The 16,731-nt window shown below is 36.9% G+C and overlaps 1 protein-coding gene across 2 annotated transcripts in view; it reads right to left on the bottom strand.

Annotated features, from left to right (window-relative positions):
- The window catches only part of LOC135743258 (E3 ubiquitin-protein ligase rnf213-alpha-like), a 58,473-nt gene that overhangs the window by 25,793 nt on the left and 15,949 nt on the right, over nucleotides 1-16,731 (bottom strand). The window contains exons 13-30 of one of the 2 annotated variants that reach the window (XM_065260914.2): nucleotides 16,494-16,686; nucleotides 15,248-15,303; nucleotides 14,304-14,463; nucleotides 14,017-14,181; nucleotides 13,828-13,926; nucleotides 11,299-11,421; nucleotides 10,802-10,994; nucleotides 10,532-10,705; nucleotides 10,283-10,435; nucleotides 9,562-10,193; nucleotides 9,309-9,468; nucleotides 9,013-9,230; nucleotides 8,480-8,617; nucleotides 7,391-7,555; nucleotides 6,041-7,295; nucleotides 5,732-5,913; nucleotides 5,428-5,583; nucleotides 205-3,786 (exon numbers count right to left, since the gene is read on the bottom strand). In XM_065260914.2, coding sequence (XP_065116986.1) covers nucleotides 205-3,786; nucleotides 5,428-5,583; nucleotides 5,732-5,913; nucleotides 6,041-7,295; nucleotides 7,391-7,555; nucleotides 8,480-8,617; nucleotides 9,013-9,230; nucleotides 9,309-9,468; nucleotides 9,562-10,193; nucleotides 10,283-10,435; nucleotides 10,532-10,705; nucleotides 10,802-10,994; nucleotides 11,299-11,421; nucleotides 13,828-13,926; nucleotides 14,017-14,181; nucleotides 14,304-14,463; nucleotides 15,248-15,303; nucleotides 16,494-16,686 — 7,804 coding nt within the window. The remainder of the gene's footprint in view (nucleotides 1-204; nucleotides 3,787-5,427; nucleotides 5,584-5,731; nucleotides 5,914-6,040; nucleotides 7,296-7,390; nucleotides 7,556-8,479; nucleotides 8,618-9,012; nucleotides 9,231-9,308; nucleotides 9,469-9,561; nucleotides 10,194-10,282; nucleotides 10,436-10,531; nucleotides 10,706-10,801; nucleotides 10,995-11,298; nucleotides 11,422-13,827; nucleotides 13,927-14,016; nucleotides 14,182-14,303; nucleotides 14,464-15,247; nucleotides 15,304-16,493; nucleotides 16,687-16,731) is intronic. The other variant, XM_065260996.2, reaches the window with a different exon arrangement.

Below are 16,731 nucleotides of genomic sequence, written 5' to 3'. Positions count from 1 at the left end.
GGAAATGAATGCAGAATATGCTGAAAAAGTGAACAATGTGCAGGACCTGGAGGACCAAAAGACCAGTAGGCAGTTTAATAGCTCATTTGCTATTTCTCATAATGGGCAAAAACTATGTATGCTAAAACTGATCACCCTGTCGATGTTTGTTTTGCAATAATGAGCAGCGGATTGTACGTTATTTTTCATATGCAACAACATTACCTCTGTGAAACATGCACTGCTATGCTCTGCTTGTTGTGAATGAGGGAGGATGAAGTCAGCAAGAGAACTGTGCTTTTGGTCTTCGAAGTACACCCTTGACAACTGTTCACTTTCTAAATTGGAGAGTTTTGTGCAGCCTAGTCGGACCACAGCATCTGGTGTAGCACAGTTTAGAAGAACTAATTTAGCTTCTTCAAAGAGCAATCCAGGATCTGAAAGCTCCTTTTGCCCTTTGAACTGCTCTGTAAGTTGCAGGACAACAGAAGCACAAGTGTCCGAGTGGTAGCCAATGAAAACATCAGCTGGAGAGTACTGTCGTGATCTGGGATCGGCTGAATGCTGGGGTTTAGCAGAAGCAAACAATTTCACCCATTTTTCAAGCATTTCAACAAGTGCTTTTTGATCTTTCGTTAGTACAGTATTGATGTCAAGATAATGTTTCTCCAGCCTGTTGATCAAGGGAATAGGAAACTGCTTGTAGACAACCTCCTTCTCCTCAATAACAATGAGCCTGAACTCTTTGTGTACTCTGCATTTGACTCTGTGAGTACCAAGTCCCAAATCAACATATTTCTGACCTCCAAGACAGACATAATATTGATTGAGAGCATCATACAAACTTTCGTACAAGTTCTGCAGGTTTAGAAGAACAATGGTTTGGCCAGTTTCCATACAGACCTTGACACGGTTAATGTTACGGCAAATCTGAGTATACTCCTGATCTTTTGGAAAACTTGAGCCAAAGATGATTTCTGGTTGGCAGTGCTCTGAGAAAAATGCTTGCTGAAGAATCCGAAGGGCTGCATAGTTTTTTGTCAGAACCAGCAGGTATCTACATTCCTCATCTTGGCTAATGGTTTTGATGTTCTCTTCTACAAGATCAATGGCACTGATGCTCTCAAGCTTGGGCTTGAAACTTAGTCCTTGGGTGAACACTGAAACAGCATCCACATTATCCTTGCCACTGAAATTCCTAAGCACAGCCTTTGCAATTTGCTCTGGACTAGGCTTCTGATCAGAGACCTTGGCAACAGCAAACACCATCTTTATCAAGCTGTAATAGTCTCGAAGGCCAAAGAAACCTTTTCCCTGCTTCTTACAGATCTTGAGGTAAGCATGGGCAAATGGCTTAAAGCAATCTCTCACCCTTTCAAGAATCATGGCATCCGAGGAACATATTCCTTTGGCGCTCTCAATCAATTCCTTCTCATCAGGATCGCCACGAGAAACAAATATTCCTCTGTTCATCTTGGCTGGGTCCAAAGCCCAATTAGAGATACCTATGAATCCCACCTTTTTGTGAGGTACTGGCTGATCATCTATGCACCCCTCTTCCAGCAAAGGATGTAAAGTTTTCAGGGGCATTTTTGGTGAATCTTCAGCCAAGCCTATCTCATCTAGCACAACCACTGAGATATACTCTTTTAGATTCTTGCCTTCCTGAAAGCGGGAACATTGCTTGAATGTATTAATGATGCCCTCTGGTGTAGAGTGAGGACTGCACTGAAATGACACAAGATGAATCTGCTTCAGCTTTTTAAACAAATCAGAATGGGCTGCCTGGCCTTGCATACCATCTGCAACCAGAGTTTTAGACAGGGATTTAGAACTACCAGGTTTTCCAACTAAAAACAAAGGTATTCGTAGTTCGATGCAAATCACCATCATGAAGACATTTTCCTTTAAAGCACTGTTTCGGGCAATGGTTTCACCCAATGGAATTCCATTTAGAAATAGATCTTGAACAACCGAGATCTCCTGCATCACTTTCGTTTGGCTGTAGGCTGTAGGAAGGTACTTGCAAATTTGTTTTCTGTATTTATCTTTGTCCTCCAAGCAGGCATGGTAACACACACCAATGGCCATAATTAATGACCATATAATTGGGTTTCTTTGCTCATTTCTCTCTGTAATATTTTCGAACTGATCAAGTTCTGAGATCAACATGTGGCTGTTTTTATAGAACCATCCAAAAACTTGCATGCAGCGCTCTACATCCCTCAGACTCACAAAGCTACATTCATTCTCTCTTGTCCGCATATACATCTGTGAGGCTGACAGAACATCTGTTATGATTTTGATATAGCCTGCATCCATGGAATGTGTTTCTACTACCCTTTCAACGATTTGCTTGATGTACATTTTTTCAGTACGGTCATTAAGCTGTCCAAAGTCCCAAACTAGTGGTATCATGCTTGGTGGTAAAGCCTGCACTCTGTATACAAGCTGGCGAAGAGGGATGGATCCAAGTTTCTCATCGGTTTCTTCAGCACGAACTCTGTATCCCAAACCGGCTGACTCCAATCTCTTGATCATTACATCTGTGTGTTTCCTGTATGGGTTGCAAGCAGCAATGATTTGTAGGCCAGTATTGGGTGCCAAATGTTCTCCCCTAGCAGTGTTGTCGCAGAGGATTTCCTTAATGCTGCTAATGGCCTCTGTTGTATTGGCCTCATCAAAAAACAACACAGAATCAAAGCCATAAACTGTCTTATTTATAAGAGCCATTTCCTCTGCCTCTCTCACTTTGGTATAAATCATGTCTGAACTTGTCCCTCCATGAACCTTGACCAGTTTCATGTTATCAGTTGCAACTCCAATTCTGTGTATTTCACAAAGAAATTTGATTAGCCTGGTTTTCCCACACCCTGTCTCACCCATGATTATAACTGGAATACCACAACGAAAACGCATGTGAATTGCCAACATTTTTAGAATGTTGTCTGTAGTGAGCTCGTATGTTTCGTCTGGGTCAAGAGGCCACTCTACACCCAAAACCCTACAAAGTCTCTCAATCTTTTCTGATCTTGGAAGCTTGTCAAAATCAATATTGAAGGGAACTCTCTGTAGTTTAAGACCCTCATACAGCTCTTTGGTCATGATGTTCCTTTTGATCACTCTTTGTGTGGATGGATCAATGGCATCAACTCCATTCTCTGCATTTGGCTGTAGATGAAAGCCAATAAATGTCATTGACTCATGGTCAGCATTAAAGAAAATGTATGGATGGGGTTCTGACTCCCATCGTTTTCTTATCCTAAAGGGAGCTAAATCCTCTTCACTGGCACCAGAAAGGTCATGGTACAGTCTCCCTGGACTCTGGTCAGAGATGCTGAGGGATGGAGTGGCAAAATCTTTAGCCATGAGAATCATAAAATCAACAACAAAATTTTTGAATCCCATCAAGGTGTCCCCTATGAAAGCAAAATCACAGAAAACAGATCTCTCGCAATCCTGCAGTTGTAAGTTCAGGAACCAAGCAAAATTCCTCAACTCTGCCCAAGAGGGGTTTACGATCCCACAATACACAAACAGCATCTGCAGGCATTCAACAGGGGTGCCCTCAATTCCTTTGTATGTGAAGCTATCCAAACTGTCACCATTGTGGAAACGTTTCAGGTATTGGTAAGGGCGTTGGTAGGCCTCACTTCGAAACTCCTGGTGATCCATGAGGGGGTCATCACACTCCACTGATAATGGATTTTCCTGGAATCTCATTTCCAATTCAAGGACCTCTTTGGGTGGACGACAGTAGATACTTGGAAACACATCCAGAAAAGAAGAATTGGCTTTTGCACCCTGCTATAAAAAGAAAAAGTGTAAGTAAACATTCATATTACTTTGATTTTATTAGATTCTTTATATTATTATTTTAGATATAAGTGTAGTTATAGATGTTGGTTCAAATATAGTTTTAAATTAAATGTGTGTTAACCTTGGTATTGAAGCAATTTCTTCAACATTGAATTTAATTATTAGAATGTTGTTCCTGCAAAGGATTGCTTCTGACAGTTATTAGGACCCTTCAGAATTACATATAGACATAAAAATATTTGTTCTTGCAATGATGCATATGTTTTTTTTTATGGGATATTTCATCATACACAGAAATAAACACTATTGTTGCTTAACTTTGCTAATAAACCTGGTCGAGGGGGGTGGGCAGGGTGTGCAATGAAAGTTAAAACAGTATATTTTGTGAAATGATTTGACATTAAGTACAAATTTGACATTAATTAGAAAATACTGGATGATAGCATGGCACTGATGGAAAAATTGTCTAGTTGTTATTTAAAAAAAGAAAAAGTATTAATTGGATCAAAATAATATTACAGACATAAAACAGACTAAATTAAAGTATTAATAATTATTCTGAACCTATCTTGTAGTTTATGTGGCTACAGTTTTCAAATTGTTGTGTGGCTACAGTTTTTAAATTGTTGGAACAAATAGTTTTGACTAATGCTACCAATGAATTATTGTTTCATGACTTTACCATGCAGAAAAATTCATTTTGAAAACTTGCCATATTGAAATTCTAATTTTAAACCGTTCTGAATCTGTTGTCCAACAAAAGTCCTTTACAAAAATGCACTTATCTCATCTTATTGGTATTTTTGAAGAAACCTACCCATATTTGAGAGGTGATAAAAAGAGAACAAATTAAGGTAGGATTAATTTTTGTTTTGTTTTTTAAAGCAGAGGGTATGTTCTTTCGTTTAATATATTTATTATTGTACAGTATCATTAAGCTTTTGTGAAAAAAAATATTTTTGTCATAAATAATACTGGTGTGGCTGGCAACTTAAAAAAAAAATGCTGACTTGGAAAGAGTTTTAAAAATCCTAAAGGAATTTCCTTCTATTATCGGCTCTTATTGAGTGATTTTTTAAATATATTGTGCAGTCATCATTTCAAATCTGATGTGTAAGGTGTGATTTGGATGTTGTTTGTATCCCCACCAAGTGTTTGTTTTTTGCTGATAGATACAGTGTGGCTGACCTTGTATACTTTTATCTTTTCTTTGTATTAGTTATGGTTTAGCTGAAATGGGCTAGAATAAAATCTTTTCTTTCTTTCTTTTCTTTGGCAAGATCCAGTTTGCTTTTCTCATCCCCAGCTCCCTAGTAATAGTGAATCTCTGTTGGTGTGTAAATTTTGTGTATTAACCAATAACTTTTTATACCCTTGTTTGTACATAAATACATATTAAATCATATTAAATCACAGTATATATTTTAAATAAATATAAGTTCACTTGATTGTGTTCCTACTTTTTTTATTCATTTTTTTTCAATGCGTAAATGGCAACAATGGTTAAGGCTGGCTTAATGTTTCCCTTTTTAATCTCTACACCTTTAAGAGCCAAAGAAGGGTCGTTACTTCTGTTCTTTTGAACTATACTGTATATGAGTGTAATTTATGAAAACACAATTAACTTACAGCTTTTGGGACATTTCGGGATGTGTCACCATCAGGTCTCAGGACCTCAATGATATACAAGTGTTTTTTGTTACTTTTCCACATATTTCCTTCTGTGTCCATGAGATATCCAAGGATCAACAGTCTGAATAAAAATTCATGGAGTCCCTTTTTCACCTGAAAATATGTAAAAATGCAATATACTGAAAACAACCATTTATATTTACATATGCATTATTCCCATATTCCCATATGTTTAAAAATGCCTTATTTGGCCCCGATCTGTCATCGCTAAGTACATATAAAATATAAAACGCATACTTACCATGGTGGTGATGTCAAAATGGTAGACAGAAAGCTCCTTTTCCTTGTAGGTATTGAGTAAGGATCTAACAATGACATTTTCATCGATTCTTGGCTCAATCAACCTGATGCACTTCAGTTGTGAAGACCTCTTTGTGATTGTCTTCAATTTCTCATACATTCGTCTAATGTAGAGTGATTTGCCTAAAACATACCGCACAAATTATTTATGACAATATACAAATAAAGTAAATCATTCATTTATTATTTGGCTAATAAATGAGACACCAGACTCTGAAATGTAAGATTTATTACAAGAATGTCAACTTACCTACTCCAGATCTTTCAGAGGATACAACTCCGACAAATTGGCTGTTTTTGAACACAGCAGCAGCACTGGATATGTTATCCGGGACTGTAAAATGCCTTAAAAGGTACTGCTGAATACTGCTCATAGGTTCTTGAGGAACCAAGTGCAACCTGAACTGACTAAATGCTGAAGGAAGGTATGTATGTTCTCTGTTAGAGCTGCAGATCAACACCAGTCTGTAATCAGATCTGCTCATTGCCTTTTGACGCTGAAAAAACTGCTCGACTTTGTAGCTCACTTCATAGGTAAGTTGGTCTACATAAAGCATTGTGTATATCTTCTTTCCATTATATCCAGTATTGAGACATCTCCTTAGGAAGAGTTCCACTTCTTCATAGGGAGTGGAAGCATTACACAGAAGTACTTCATCATAGGTTGGCAAAGACTCATATTTGCTGCTCATATAAATTGAAATGCAAGAGGTCAAAATTTCTTCAGAGGGGCAGATGATGAGATTTGGTCTTCCAAACGCCAGTCCACTTGGCAGCTCTCTCTGAACACCCCTCGTTCTCTCATCGCGCAAGGAATCACCTTCGCATTTACTGGGGACGTTGGCCAAAATTTCAAGGAGACATCCAAGGTTTCTGACATCAAGAGAGTCTGGCAAGAAATGTTTCATGTTTCGCATGTAAGCATTCCAAATCACATCCAACTTTTCTGACCCATTTGCTTCCAACAACTGATTTTCAAAGACTTCAAGTTCCATGTCATTCTCAACTATACTGGGGACTTCCACAAAGGTCTGAAAGTCTAAATTATCGTTTCTTTCAGGACACCTCTTTATGACTTCATATTGAAGCCTGTGCCATGCTTGCCTCAGATCTGAAGGGGAGCAAATTGGGTGAATAAAGGACAGCATCATAAGAACTTGATCGTCCAGGTTAGTCAGTTTGTTTTGGGTTAGCTGACTGCACAGGTAGACTACTTGTTCTGCAGTGAAATAATTTAAGTAGTAAAAGCGAGATCTCTGCTTGTCCATAAAATCCTTCCAGAAACTTAAGCATTTCTCCATTTTCTGACAGACTTCAGGCAACAGTTGAGTGATATCACCTTCCAATATGACAACATTGACAACACCCCTCAAGTTAAAGTCAATAGTGATGCAGCCGCCTTCACTATTACTGCTGATATTTGCCTCCCAGTGTCTGAACAATGGATTTCCAGCAGCAAACAAATCAATAAACGCAGAGGCCAATCTCTGAACACTGGCAAAAACCTTAAAAACAAACAAAAATGACATTTACAAGGGACAATTGCGATAATCATTGTAAAAGTTTATCAATATAAAGCTGCTGACGGCTAAAAAATTACCTCTGCAAATCGATCAACTTCACACTGGCCTTGATCTCCTTTGCCAGACATTAGCATCAATTTATTCTGAAGTTCCCTGAGGTCTTCAAGAGAGTAAGTGCGTGTCTCACAGCCGTCATCATGCATTTCCACAATTTGCAACTTCAGAACCTTTTCCAAGCATAACTGAAAAAAATTAAGGGCACATGTTATGCCAATTTTTACAAGATGTCCAAGTCTCGGGTGTGCCTAGAATGTTTTTGTTTCAGCTCATAATATCCCAGAGATCATTAGTTATTCCATGTCCAAAATGCCCCCATTTGGGTGGGAGCAAAAATGCACCTTTAAATGTGTGTACCTTTAATGCAAATGACCTACTGCCCTCACTCACAGTCAGTGCTTTCTGAGATTTTTGTGAATACAGTCTTGGAGAACAGATTTGCAAAATGGCCATTAAAAAACAAGTGGGTTGAGTTTTTTTTTCATTGTAGGGTCGTTGCATTTACACTTAACCAACACACATTTATGTAATATGTCAAATAAATCTTTGGTGTCTCCAGAGTACGCATGTAAAGTTGTAGCTTAGAATACCACATAGATAATTTATTATATAATTTATTATATGTTAAAATTGCCAGTTTGTAGGTGTGAGCAAATTTTTTTTGTTTTTGGGTGTGTCCTCTTAAAATGCAAATGAGCATTTGCCATGGCTGGATAGTGCAGATTAAGGGGAGATATTGTCATATGATCCCCTTCTGACATCACAAGGGGAACTAAATTTTAATGACCTATTTTTTCATATCCTTACAGAGAATGGTTTACCAAAACAAAGTTACTGTGTTGATCTTTTACACTTTTTTCACATAAACTTAAGTTTACAGTGGAATCTATTACAATTATGATTTTTTGAGTCCGAAATTCATTAAATCTTTGGCATGGCCTTTCTCAGCTTTTTTCATAAAGCATAAAAATAAGTGAAAATTTATTACATGGAGCCAATTATTTTGTGTAAGGGATATGGGTTCTAAATGACATGAGGTTAAATTCAGTCTAGCAAAAAATATTTTGACAGCCCTGTAATTTATTCATTCTGCGACAATAATAACAAACCTTCTTTTGGTTTTGTGCACCGATAATGTAGATCCCATCTTTGTTGATAGCTGATGCCAGAGATAGAGAGGACAGTTCCACTGAACCATGACTGTCCTTGACTGTCTTCAACCATTCTATGTGTCTTGCAGAGTCACGCTGAAATAAAATAAAATGTCAAATAAAGTTGCGGGGGGTATATTTATAGCAAAAGCCAACAATACCTTGTATGTGTCCATGAAGATATTTTGTAATTTACTACCGTAAAAAATATAAAACATTTATTTATCATCATTAATGTTTTGCTAAGGACTTCATTTGGACAACTTTAAATGTGATTTTCTTGATATTTAGATTTTTTTGCACCGTTAGAGTCTAGTTTTTTAAATAGGTGTATGTCAGAGAAATATTGTCCTATTATTCAGCATTCAGCTGATGTATAAATCTCAATTAAAAGAAAACTGGCCCTTATGACTAGTTTTGTGGTCCAGGGTCACAAATGTGACAAACATTGTTTGTCTCCTCTCATTGTTAAAATGATCAGCAAACCTTACCAATTTCTTTGGAAGGTTGTCGTCATTATGAAGCGCCTTCCATAGTTTTTCCAGCATTTTTTGAAAATCCTTAAAGTCAGCATCTGGCTTTAAATCATACAGCATTGAAGAGTAGCCAAGAACAGCATCGTGAAAACAAGCCACACGATCCACATCCAAATCATTCTCTCCCGCAGAGATGGAGGCCAAATCCACAAACACTTTCAACTCATTGATGTCTGCATTTAAGAGTATGAAACGTTATAAAATTGAAGAGTAATAAAACGGCATAGAACAAAGTACATTAGTTTATTTACCTTCAAGGGCCTCTTTAACCCACATAACAAAACTCTTTCTTAGGTCAAGCTCTTGGAGGCAAACTCTACGTGAATCTGTGATATCCACAAGCACAGTTTTTGCCTGTATCAACTCATTGTCCATACTGTCAAGACGCTCCTGTTTAAAATCCGATTGTGTCTGATGGAAAACATTTTTTACATTTACCTTGTTAACTGAATCAAAATGTACTATTCACTTGACAATAGATAACATAACTGTTAAATGACTTACAGCAACAAGCAACTTCTCCAGGACTTGAAAGTCTCCCTGAAGACACAGTGCCTGTTTGACCCTCATGACCACCTGAGCTGACTCTACTGCCAGATGAAGCTCATGGTACTGCTCAATCTGCTGGATTCTGTTTAGTATCCACCGCTGGTCATCATTGGGATCAAGCCTGCACATGATTTTGACATCGGCTGCCAGTTCTTCATATTTTCCGGTGTATGCTTTGAATTTTACATCAACATCTTCGAAAGTCATGCTACCATCTCTGAGTTGGTTATATATAGCTTGGTATTTATTGTAGCATTCCTCAAATATGTCACTTTGAATGTCTTTTGCAGTCATAGGCAATTTGTTCTCTGCTAGTTCCTCCTCATCATATTCATCATCTTCATCATCATTAGTAGCCTGTGCAAACTCTTCAGCCTCCTTCACCCAACACGTTTTGAAAATGTAGCTGTCTTTATAGATGTTTAGAACCACTGCCATATTTCGCACATCGTTATCAAGATCAAAGTAGGTGACTACTCCAGACTCCTCTGAGGATATTTGATTCAAAACATGAACATCCATGAACCGGTCCAGATCCATTTCATCAATGTCAATACGTTGTTTTTCTTCCAACTCTTTAACATCAACTGGAACAAAGAACACGTGTACTATTACAATCCCTTTATATTTATTATAAATAGTTTTGTTTTTACCAAGCATTCAATAAACTTTATACCCATAACATGCTCCTGTAGATTGTGGCACATTGTAATGAGAACATCCACCAAAGTTTTCTCATAGTAAAGTGCCTTCACCTCCTCTTGTCTAAACTGAAGAAGCCTCCTCATTGAATTGGTATCCTTGAGTTGTTTATTTTCAGAAAAACAGTCTGGAAAAACAGCAGGGTGTTGACTCCTCGCTTAGGTTTATAGTAAACCAACAAACAAATTTCATATCTGAAACTGAGTGTAGATTGATGTCTTACCTAAATGAAGTAGCTCTAAAAAGACACGCTTCCTGTTCAGGATGAGATTTAGAAGTTTGATCTTTATTTTCCCTCTGACAAGTCGATTTAAAATGTCGGCAAATAATGAGGTTGCCATGGCAAATTTCTCCTTCGCCTCTTCAGAAAGCTGACTGATCAGGTGTTCATCCGCACCTGCAGAGCAAAGAAGTAAAAATTAGTTATTTTGGTATGGCTGTCTCTGTCTTGTTAACCATAAAAGAGCCGTGTTGGAGAGAAAACCTTTAATACCATGAAGCTGAAAGACATCTTTGGCTGCTGTCCAGTCCAGAAGATGTTGGAGAACAACTTCTTCTTCATCCACATAGATTCCTTTGTCATCTTTTGGCCAGGACTTTAAGATTATTGTAGACACGAGCTTTCCGAATTTCCAGTTTACCCGGAGATTACCGAGTCTCTCAAAAAGTTTCCATTCAGATTTAGTCTGTTAAAAATATAGAAGTATGATATAGAAGTTATGTGATTGCAGCCCTTTTGATCAATGCAATGCTAAAAAGGCAATAATAAAAACACTAAAATCCCAATGAAAAGCCACCAGATTTATTTCTACTTTTAAGCATTTCAAACCAAACTAAATTCTGCTGGTATTATAAAAAGAAATGAGGCTTAAATTCAAACAAGTTTTAGTTCTAATCTGAATTTAACGTGTAATAAATTGGTATTAAATTATGAATTCTACTGCAATTCTGAATAACTCACAATGTCAATGAAAATAGTTAGCTGCTTACCTGGCATATTGTGGTAACGGCTTGGAGAGCGCACTTCTCAACACTACCCGCTAAAAAGGGCTTTGAGTCATTGAGTTCCTCAATCTTTGAGCAGTAAACCTCTATTTGATCAAGATGACTTTCCTAGAATCAGAGAAAAAAACAGTTACAGATGTTCAGGTCATTGGTTAAATGTCTAATAACTATTTTTATTACTTTATACTTAATAATAAAATTATGTGTAAAAAATGAATGAAATGAATGAAAAGATTAAGGGCCCTATCTTGCACCCAGCGCAATTGACTTTGTCAGTGACGCATGTATCATTCGTATTTTGCACCGGCGCACAGCGGGTTTTTCCCTCCACAAACGCACGTCGGCAAACTAGGGAATGAACTTGCGCTCCTTGGGCGGTTCAGCGCAAAAAAGGAGGCGTGTTCCGCAAACCATCCCTGATGCTATTTTCCAGTTTCAAAAAACAATTGCGCCACTGACCAAAAAAACTAGTCTAAAGTCAGTGGCGCATTGCGCGTTGTTCATTATGCTATTTTAAGGGCGCATGTTTGACCATAATGTATAGCGTGCACAACGCGCACACACTTTGCTTATCTAATCTACACAGATGCAACAGTTATTTTTGCAAATCATAAATTGATACAATAAAAAATATTAATACATGAGATAAGGGAAATCATTGTGGTGAGCATTGTGGTGATAGTTTTTATTTATTTTGTGTGGCTGCGTTAAAAAATTCTCATGCAAATAACGATTAAAATATTTTCATAAGTTTGTTGTGTGGCTCTATTACATTTATTTTATGTAAATAATAATTAAAATGTTTTCATGAGAAACCTTAATGTATGTGAACTGGATTTGTAAGTGTACTTTGGGGTTGGACTGCTTGCGTTTCTTGGGTCCGATCTCAAAGCCCCCAAACCGCCTTCAACACGGTGAGGGTGGACGCAGCGATGTCCTCTGCTGGCGTCAGGTTCTGTGTAGAGGGATCCACCTCCCGTTACACGGCGTGCACGATTTATGCTGGCAGGCTTGGGATTCCCCTGTCTCCTGACATCATTGTAGCGCTTGGCGCAACGTCCTGGGGATGCCAGCTGATAAGACAATTGTGGCTATTTCCTCCCACGCCTGTTTCGGCTGTGAACCGCTCCTGGTGTGCGCCTGGTAAATCCGTCATAATAATAGCAAACGCCATGGAACTTGCGCCCTTGCGTTTAAAGGGAATGTTGGATAGCGTTCTGATTGGTTTATTTGAGGTTACGCCCAAACCACACCTATGAATAATGAACCTACTTCAGACCAACCCCTTATTGATTTGCACCTGGCGCAAGAGTTATTTCTCCCGCCGGGAAAATAGCAACAGCGCCCAAGATCCGCCCACAAAGTCACTTGCGTTTTGCACTTCACACTTGCGTTTCAGATCGTTAAAATAGGGCCCTATATGTTTAAGAAGTTCTCTTAACAACCTTATACTAAATAACTTATACTTGGGCAAAGTATGGGTTAAAATATTGAATTTTGGATGCTTTAACATTTATGGTGGCATTTCCAGCCATGCACAATGCTTTTTAAGCTAGTATTGATATGTTTTAATGGTGGTTAAAAATAATAAGCAGGAAAGGTTTGTCTCTTCATGCATTCTACCGAGCCATAGAAGTGACATTTGCAAAAATAAAAAAACCGAAAGACTTTCACGTTCGCAAGAAACTCGACAGCAACTTTGGCTTATACACTGCAAAAAATAACTTTCTACTTAGTATTTTTGTCATGTTTTCAGTAGAAATATCTTAGATATTTCTACTGAAAACAAGACCAAAATACTAAGTAAAAAAGTATTTTTTTTGCAGTGTAAGAAGTCATGCAACCAAACAGCATGTACATTGTATATAAAGGCAAGCAACGTTTTTGTTTCTTAATTTGTATAAACACAAATAATTTAACATGGTGCCATGTAAAGGTTGTTTTATAAATAACAGGCACCACCACGGTTAAGTTTCTTATGCGCACGCACAAGTCTTTCTATTTTTATTTTTGCAAAAATCACGTTCATGGCTCTGTAATATTATAATTATAATAATATAATATATCCGTAACTATTAAGAGTTTATACGTAAAATAATTTAAACTCTGTTTACAATGTAGCATATTTTATATATATATATATATATATATATATATATATGTTGTTTTTATAAAATACTGGATTTACCATTGTTTACATCTTAATAAACAAAGCTTTAGGCTTGCAGTCAAAATATGGGAAGTAATAAAAAATTCAGGTTTGTCTGTTATTTATATTAGATCAGATGAGTTTCAATTACAAGAATTCTGTAACTGCACTATTAGACCAGCAGCAAAACAATATCTTGCTGACAGAAATACTTAAAAACTTCCGTGGATGGAGCATATAATGTGAATTGTATCTCGTCTAACTGTCAACATGAAGGTTTGTGTGTTCTCCAGTATATGGACATAGCTCATAGCTTTACTACAGATCTAAACAAGGCACACAGACACATTCACTGTCATTAATACCTTCTGAAATTTCCCCTCAAAATCCCTTGTAAAGATCTCTCTCCATTCTTTAGTGAAGTCTTTGCTCATGAAATCTATGGCTAAAATGTTGTTCCATATCTGTAAATCAGGACAAAAAAGGATTAATCTTTATAGATTCAAAACTTGTCAACAGCCACTGATTTGTTTGTATGACTGTACTGCTTTTACCTCAATCTCGTTTGTGAAACTTGTGTTAAGTACTGATGAAAATCCATTGCTCAAAAGATTCTTTCTGAAAGAATTTCTCATCCAAGTCCTGACAACTTCTTTGGCCTTGTTGAGTAATTCAAAAGTCTTTTCAGGAGAATTGCCCATCTGTGGTGTTTGGATTGTCTTGGGATTGAACAAATACATACACTTGCTGTGTTAATTATAGGATTATAAAGATGTATGTCTATTGCTTTAATCAATAAATTACAACAACGATTATACAGTATGACCTCAGAGGGGAGTACCTGGGCAAATCCTGAAACAGAGGCCACTAGGTTCATGCATGCAACAGGAATTTCAGTGAAACTATCTGTGTAGGTGGGGTATTTCACTTCTTTGCAGATCTTCTCTAGTAGTTTGCAAGCTGCTTGCAGGCATCGCATGCCATAGTCCTCACTGGGACAGCTACAAAATAAATGAAATCCAAGCAACCATTTCATATACATAGTCTTAGACAACTACCATAATGCATTATTTTAATTTTTATATGTATGCATTTTGCATATGATTTTGTCCAAAACGGCCTAAAGTGCATTATAAGGTAGGCTATACGTTTATTTTCAATATGCGTGTTCTGGATTTGAACCCATTTTGCGCTGCTAATGCAATGCTCTACATTTTAACAATACAGGAGCACCTGTATTACATACACATACTGAAATACATACTATTCAACTAAATAAATAAATAAAGTATTTAACTGAGCACACACAAGCTTTGAAGAGAGGAGTCATTTAAAGTATTTAAAACTAGCTACGTTTCATGCTAGGTTAACTTAATGCTAGATAACCGTTTATCAAACATATATCATTGTCCTACAACAAACAATTAATTTATGCCTTTACCATATTGTAGACACCATAGTGCACCCTATTTCCGCAAGTTGTCTAATATTTCATTCCAATCACAATCTTTTTATTTGGTGCAAATGCTAAAATACAGAATTTTAAAGACTCATAATTGACCAATCAAAAAGGTATTACAAATAATTTCATTTAATAGCTAAGCTTCATGAAAGGAAATCTGAATAATTCGGTCAATGGTCAAACTATTACAATTATTCAATACTAAAATCACTCAGAAACATGATTAAAAAAAAATAGTAATTTCATATGACAATTTTAAGTACACTCAAATACTAAGTGAAAGCAAATACAGAGACAATTTTGACACTAATGATGAACTTTACCTGTATTTCTGCTCGAGCAGCTGACTTTGAATGTGTGCCAAAGTTTCTGAAACAGCCTGAGAAAAGATAAAATGCATATTTGAGTATCCATGGAACACAGCCTACAGGCCATACGTTTGTGATAATGAGTGCGATATTGAGTAGCTTGTCAGTGAACTACAGCTCTGTGTAGTAAATGCTGCTCCATCTGAAAGCAGGTGATGGCGATTAACTACTAATGTGATGCGCATGACAATCCCATGCAATATATCGCATCCCTTTTAACAAGCCAATATTTCCAAATGGACCAGACTTTGTTAATACAAGTCAACATGTGAGTAAACTCTTCTTTAATTGGTCAGAGTTCATCTGTTTATTTTCCGTAATTACACTCAAAGTTGTCATCCATCAGGATGGACAGATTTTGAAGAGGAATCAAAACTTAAGCGGGACAACATTCTCACCATGTACCTATTGCAGAGAAGAGCAATTAGAAGAAATTTTATAAAGAACAGGTGCGCTTTGGTTTTGAATGGCGCCGACATCCTCAGCAGAATTTGTCATAAGGTATGTTCATGACTTATAAAGCAAAAAAGTCTGTTAGTTGGTCCATTGGGTCAGATTGCTTTCACACGAACCGCTCCGAGTTCATTTGCAATCTTTTTTTGCAATTGTTTTGGTGTGGATCCGAGTGCAATTGCCGGGTTCACATATGCCAAAACAAACCGAACCAAGGGAGAAAACGCACCAGGCAAAGGCTAAGGTGTGAAAACTCCCTAGGAGGCAAGCAGTTATGGATACATTTGGGTTTTTTAGTAGTAAAGGATAGATTTTTTTTGTCCATTTGATTTATACATTCACGTCATTGTTGTACTAGGGAGGTTATATTTTGATCTATGATGTGTATTTATATGTATGTATTTAAAACTTTTTGTAAAGTCTTAAAATGTCTTGTACAATATTAAACAGTAAAGATTAATACTTATACTAATTTTATGATTTAAAACCAAAGTATAAGAGCCAACAGTTTTCAAATAATTGATTTAATGAATGTTTTGTAAAATACAGCCTTCTAATTTCAAGCAGAAAGTGATTGTTTAAATTAGAAGGTTCTATATGCAGTCGACCTCTTCCAAAACAAAAACATACACTTATAAATGTGATATTGATTTTGAAGTAGATGTAGAATATATTTAGGGATTTGTTCCCTGTATCGGTTTTGGAATGGAATGCAAAAATGATTTCTTTAACATTATTTGTCACTTACTTTAGAACTCATGTAGGCTATGTCACTGGGACATTTCATTATAAAAAGCTGTAGGATGTCCAAGAGCTCTGCATTAATGAGAGAGCTGCACTCGATCAACTCATCTATAGTCATCAGGTACATCCATGACCGGGGCAGCAGTCTGTCCACCTCCACCAAATATCCATGTGACTTCATCAGATTCAACATGCCCCTGAAATAAATGAATTCAGCAATAACATATTTATATATATATATA

This window comes from Paramisgurnus dabryanus, chromosome 3 (genome assembly GCF_030506205.2).
Source record: "Paramisgurnus dabryanus chromosome 3, PD_genome_1.1, whole genome shotgun sequence".
NCBI lineage: Eukaryota > Metazoa > Chordata > Actinopteri > Cypriniformes > Cobitidae > Paramisgurnus > Paramisgurnus dabryanus.
This window is presented reverse-complemented; position numbering and strand designations above follow the sequence as displayed.